Source organism: Orcinus orca, chromosome X (assembly GCF_937001465.1).
Source record: "Orcinus orca chromosome X, mOrcOrc1.1, whole genome shotgun sequence".
NCBI lineage: Eukaryota > Metazoa > Chordata > Mammalia > Artiodactyla > Delphinidae > Orcinus > Orcinus orca.
The window spans coordinates 21,755,927-21,762,500 of NC_064580.1; the positions used below are offsets into that span (position 1 = coordinate 21,755,927).

The 6,574-nt window shown below is 40.8% G+C and overlaps 1 protein-coding gene across 3 annotated transcripts in view; it reads left to right on the forward strand.

Moving 5' to 3' along the window:
- The window catches only part of POLA1 (DNA polymerase alpha 1, catalytic subunit), a 305,604-nt gene that overhangs the window by 289,918 nt on the left and 9,112 nt on the right, over positions 1-6,574 (forward strand). Inside the window, exon 37 of one of the 3 annotated variants that reach the window (XM_033415097.2) lies at positions 2,099-3,168. The exons of the other annotated variants lie outside the window; for them this stretch is intronic. Coding sequence (XP_033270988.1) covers positions 2,099-2,163 — 65 coding nt within the window. The 3' untranslated portion in view covers positions 2,164-3,168. Of the gene's footprint in view, positions 1-2,098; positions 3,169-6,574 lie in introns of those variants that run through there. 3 annotated transcript variants of the gene reach the window in all.

Sequence of the window (6,574 nt, forward strand, 5' to 3'; positions counted from 1 at the left end):
AACATCACTGTCATTCTGTTTTTCTTTTGTATGTGGCTTCTTTTTTTTTTTTTCATCTTTAGGATAATGAAAAAGATGGGCTTTTCACTTGTAGACTAGAGTAAGGCAAGGTGTGTGTGGAGATTAGCGTGTGTTTATGAGTTCTGAAAGATTCGAGTTGACAGCAGAACACTGCTTTAAATAATTTTTTTTCTCCATATTGCTTCAGTAAAAGTGTAAGTGGGATGTGTAAGTTTTCTCTTAATCTTTTGTTAAATAGCAAATCTTAAGCATCTGTGTGGGTACCTATATTTATCTGTGGTTATTGAAAGTGAATGAATACAATAAATATCTGTAGCGCTCCTGGCTGTGCAGCCTTTGAGAAATGGAAAGCATTCTGTTCCTTGTCGTCTGAGAGGGCCTTGCCCTGCTCCTCCTTGGTACTTTCAGTCCCCGCGTATGCTTCCCATCAGCTGGTGGATCCCCCATCCCACCTGCTTCTGCCAAGTTCATAGCTAAATGAAGTCATCAGTTTGTTTTAGAAACAACAGGGTTTCAGTTGTTGTTTGTTTATCTGATCTTTGTTTTTCTGGAGGAACTCTAGAAATCAAACTGCATCAGCACCATTTGCAAGGCTGCAGGAGAGACAGCAGACCAGGAGCACATGCCAGGGTCATGATGGTCTTTACTCATCAGATGCAAACTCTCAGATTCTTCAGATTCAGGAAGGGGTCCCATACCTGGGATACCTTCCCCCCTCCAGCCCTGATAACCTTTTATGTGTAGAAACCTCGTGAGGTTATTTTGCCATCAAACCAAATTTTGCTGTAGCGTAGCAAAGCTCCCGATGCCGTCACCTGGCATGTTACAGACAAATTCCAATTACTTTTCTACTTCGAGCTATTGTTAAACACTACAAGCTAGCTGACAGTAAAATTATAAATACAGGTGTTGTCACACTACACTATAATCAGAATTTTAATTTGAATTTTCATTTGTAAAGCCTTTTTTTCCCACATGAAAATGGGAATAGAATTAGTTTTATTGACAGTAAAAAGACATTTTGAAAGCTTCCCAAATCATTACCTGTATTTAGCAGGAGGCAAAATTGTGTATGTCCATGTAAAAAGAAGAGTTTTATTATCACATATTTACTCATTATATTTGGTGGTAAATAAAACGGGGAAGACATGTTTGACAAATGATTGATGGAACTCACTAGGTTTTTGCTTCATCGGAACAATAGACAGACATAAATATATATTTTGCTTTTGTTTTGTTCTGCTATTCCTAATGCAGACCTGCAGACAAAATCTTCTTCCAGCAAATTAAGTACAGCCTGTTGGGAGTCTGCATGCCATGCTCAACTTTTTATTTGGCAATTTTCTCTTCCCCATATTCATCATCTGTGGTGCTCTTTTTTCCCCCTTTGCGTGGTGGTTGGAGTGGGTTCCCCCTTCTCAAGTCCCTTTTTTTTTTCCTCAAGGCATTTAGTGTCGTGTCTGCCAGATTTCAGTGATGAGCAGCGAATTGCTTTTAAAGTGGGCATTATGCCAGTTCAGCAGCACAATGGAAAACCAATCTTCCACCATTCTACTTCTGATGCTGTTATTGTAGCGTTTTAGGTAACTGCTGCCACAAAAAAAGAACAAGAAAGGAAAAAAAAGATGTGCTCAATTGCTACCAGTTAGTCAAGTTAAATCCAGAGTAGCATTAAAATTACTCTGAAAACTGTTTGTCAGAGGTCATGTGCCGTCTGTGGCTGCCGTGCATAGGATAGATGTTCTGTTCTGGTGGGGTTTTTCCCTTTATTATTACTGTGACTGACCAGCTCTCTAAATAGCCCTTCACTACCTGTTTACTTATTGTCTTCACCTCCCTGTTGAAAAAAAATGTGTCAAACAGAAATGCTGAAAAGTTTCTTTAAAGTGCTGGAAATAGCAGGAGAGTGAGTTGTTCGGGGTGCTAGAGTTTGTACAGTGTGAAAGCAAAAAAAAAAAAAAAGTGGGGGGAGAGCAAGAACATAATTCTCTGGTTTCTATAGCAAGATTACTGTTTTCTTCTTTTTATCTTCACTTTTCAACCACTGGGTTCACTGTTCTACTTTTTTTCTTAATAGCACAAATGGAATTTATCCTCTCTCCATCTCGAGTCCCTCCCCCCCTCCACTGGCTTTGCTTGTGAATGAAAGGGACTCCCACTATGACTACAGGACAGATGGCAGCTGTATATGTTGTATTTGATGTATTTTGAAGTGAACCATATTTTTAAATTCAAGGCCAACGGATGGGCTATTTTGAGGGTGGCAGTAACACTATACTTAAAGCCTGCTCCACTTCCACAGAATTTATTTAGACTTTTAAAACTGCATAAATAAATAACCTATAATCTGTGCTCAAAATAATTGAGTTGTGATCTATTAGATGTATTGCAAAAATAATAAAAGCAACTCAGGTTTCTGGACTGCCTTTCTTCTAAAGAATGTATGTTTATTTATCTTTATACTATCTCTAATGGATTTTTCTCTCCATATCTATTATATCATCAGACTCTAAGCCTTATGAAGACAGGCATTTTTAAAATTTATTATTTTGTTTGTTATATTCCACATAAGAGTAAAATCATATGGTCTTTCGCCATCTGACTTATTTCACTTAGCATAATACCCTCAAGATCCATCCATGTTGTTGCAAATGGCAAGATTTTGCCCTTTTTTATGGCTGAGTAGTATTCCATTGTATATATATACACCACATCTTCTTTCTCCATTCATCCATTGATGGTTGTTTCCTTGTCTTTCTTGGCTATTGTAAATAATGCTGTGATGAACATAAGGGTGCATATATCTTTTTGTATTCTTTTCGTATTCTTTGGGTAAATAGAAGTGAGATAGCTGGATCATATGGTACTTCTATTGTTAATTTTTTGAGGAATCTCCATACTGTCTTCCATGGTGGCTAAGGCAGGCTTTTTTTTTTTTTTTTTTTTTTTTTGCGGTATGCGGGCCTCTCACTGTTGTGGCCTCTCCCGTTGCGGAGCACAGGCTCCGGACGCGCAGGCTCAGCGGCCATGGTTCACAGGCCCAGCTGCTCCGCGGCATGTGGGATCTTCCCGGACCGGGGCATGAACCCGTGTCCCCTGCATCGGCAGGCGGACTCTCAACCACTGCGCCACCAGGGAAGCCCAAAGGCAGGCATTTTTGTCCGTCTTGTTCATTCCTGTATCCCCAGGGCTTAGAACAGTTATCTGGCACATAGTAGGCACTCAATAAATATTTATTGAATGAGTTAATAATCCATGTTTCTCCTGTGGGTTCATAGAATTGTAGTGTATTTATTTATTCATATTTTTTAAAATCCAGCTAGAATGTCAAACTGTGCTCCTGAAGTATAGCAGTCATACTGATTTAGTCTTTGATTCCTTCCTTCACCCCTACCCCATCCCAAATTGTGCTTGACACCCTGTGGGTACTCAATAAATATTTGTTGAATGAACAAGTGGAGAGGCCCAAACACGGGTAATTTGCCAGTGGGGGATGTCGTCATTTGGTTGTAGAGATGAAGATAGACGAACGCTCCACCTGTCAAGAGTCTCCGAGTTCTCAGCTTTATGTTAGTCCAGAGTTCTTTACCTGGTATCATGGTTTTCTGGGCTTGTAGTCAAGCATGTTTCAGATTCATATTTTCCCCAGTTTCTAGTTTAACATTCAATGTTAGCTAAAGCATTCAAGAAAAGGCCCTGATAATGATGCGGTCAGTATTCGTAAGCAGCCCATCCGTTAGTGCCATCTAAATGAAGACATTGCATGCTCTCCAGTGTGAGTGGTCCTGTCTTAACGTGGGAAGGAGGCTGCCCTGCATAGTGGGATGCATCCGTGCTAGCAGTTACATCTCCCTCTGCACCATTTACCTTTTCTGTGGAATTGTGGTTGAGATATTCTGTCATTCCGTCACATCCTCCACTACCTGCCTCCCTGGAACTCCCCACTTCCATCTGCGAAGTGAGGGAAATGAGGGCCTAGAGGCTGCTTAACGAGGTCAGAGGGTTCAGAGAATTCAGTGACTTAATCACAAACTGTACCGTGTAAGAGACACACCGCTCTCCCTTTTAATCATTGAGTCTTAAATGTGACATAGTTTTAAATGGATAGCAACAATTTGCAAATCAGTCAGACCCATTTTGTAATTAGCTTTGGACTAAGCATTAAAAAGTATACATTGAGGATTGTGATAGTAAAAATGCAGAGCAGTGTGTGTATTGTTTGTTGACATGGAGGTAGTGAGTGTCTCTCACTACTAACAGATTCTCTCAAAAGAATGCCTTGATAGAAGCCTTTTTTTTTAAGGAGCATATAAAAGGACTTTCTTAAGTTTTACCACAAAAAAGAACCTGAGAATGTGCAATAGAACTTGTTAGTGGCTTTATTTGAGAAGCATCTGGAATGTGCAATAGAACTTCCCTGATGTGCTCGTTCCATCTTTTTTTCTCTAATCATTTGACCTTCATCCAAGAAGAACCAAAGAACACACTGAGATAAGAATTCATATTTTTATTAGAGCAGATTTTATTAGAGCAGATTTTAGATCTATAAAGTGAACCATTTGGCCTTACATGCCCTGGCATCAGCATTGTACCCCGGGGGGAAGATGAGCATGTTCGTTCTAGCATCCTGCATCAACATGGGCTAAGACTTTCAGTTGCCTGGGCCAAAGATGGGAAATCTTCCGTAAGAGTGCTGAGGCGAACTTGTGCATTTCTAAATCTCAATCATGCAGGCTGGGGGGTAGGAGAGTGCGAGTTACTCTTTGTGTCCCTCCACACTTGAGTTTAGAGGAAAGAGCACGAGCCTTGCAAAAAGCTTCCTGGTCCAGTTTCCTCATGGGTATCGTGTCTCCTCTGTTTAACTTATGGCGTTGTTTTCATTGTAGCTGCTTAGCATCGCCATTGTGGCCATGGACAATTCAGAAACAAATGGGCATGGCTGTGTTCCACTAAAACTTTATTGATAGAAACAAGTGGCAGCCTGGGTTTGGCCTTCAGGCCATAGTTGGCTAACCCTTGCCCTATAATAATGAAAGGTATAAAACATAAAATACCAAAAATTTTTTGACTGCTTCTAGTAAAGAACCCCATTTGGGAGTCAGCCAGTATGGTCAGTGCTTGGCCACCCTTGTGAGGAAGAAGCCTAAAGGGACTCTGTCTTTCAAGAGAAAGGCTTCTGTAATTTTTAGGTCACACTTCCCAAATTCTTGCCAAATTCTATAGGGAGAATTTACATTCCATTCAGCTTGTGTTTGTCAGTAGCTTCACTTAGGCCACCTAGTCTCACAAGAGCCTTTAGCTTTTCTCTAAGAAAATGTTCCTTCCTTAAGACACTCAATTTCCTTAGAGCCTTGATGTAAGTTACGGTAGAGAAAGGATGCCCGTAATAAAATTGCTAAGTAGGCTGGAGCACTGCCACTAGTTACCTCCCCAGGGCAACCCTAGAGTCTTTGATGGGGGAGAAGAGTTGATAGAGAGGGACAACGGCCATCTTGATGACCAACCAGTTAAGGTTTCAAGATATGTGGTCAGTTCTTTTTTTTTTTTTTTTTTTTTAAGTATTTATTTATTTATTTGGCTGTGTCGGGTCTTAGTTGCAGCATATGGGATCTAGTTCCCTGACCCCAGGGATCGAACCCAGGCCCCCTGCATTAGGAGCGTGGAGTCTTAGCCACTGGACCACCAGGGAAATCCCCTATGTGGTCAATTCTGTTGAAACTGGTAGAGAATCCTACTTAAAGAGTGTCACTGTCATATCCTGGAATGGAGTACACCACGGTCTTCAGGGTTCCAAGAGGCAGAATCATATTAGCTTAATGGAAGAACTTATCCCAGAGAAAGTACAGTATATCAGTTCATAGAATTTAAGAAGGTAGAGGTTGCTAATCCTGATACCCTGAAAACATTGGTATTTCAGACTTCATGGTTGGTTCTTTGAGTGGCTGGATTGCTTTAATATTTAGATTGTATCTGTTGAGTCAGAAATTCAAAACCACATCCATTTTACATAAACATAAAATCCAGAGCAGCCAAAAAAAATCTACCTAATACAGAATTTACCTTCTTATATTTTCCTTGGATAACGATTTTGATGTCATTTAACAGTCTGCCTTTGACTTTCTCTTTCTGCTTTTCCTCAGATTTCTTAAGGTCTTAGATTTCCACCCATTCCCTAGGCACGCCACGCTGAGTCAGTTAGCTTAGGCACTTCACACTGAGTGGCAAGTTGGCAAATAATATATTTATTCATGTTTTCCTGTACTCCCGCCATTTGTCCAGGGCAGTGGCCCTCTCTGATAGGCCGATTCTAAGATGGCGCCCCAATGATCCCCGTATCACTCTTGTGCAGTAGCCCTCTTCCTTTGCGTGTGGGCTGGACCAAGTGACAAAAGGGATGGGATATCACTTCTGAGATTAAGTTACAAAAGAATCTGACTTCTCTCTTGAGCACGCACTCCGAGGAAAACCAGCTGCCATGTTGTGAGCTTCCCTGTGGATAAGCTCGCATGATGAGATACTGAAGCCTCAGTCCAACAACCTGAGAGGAATATAT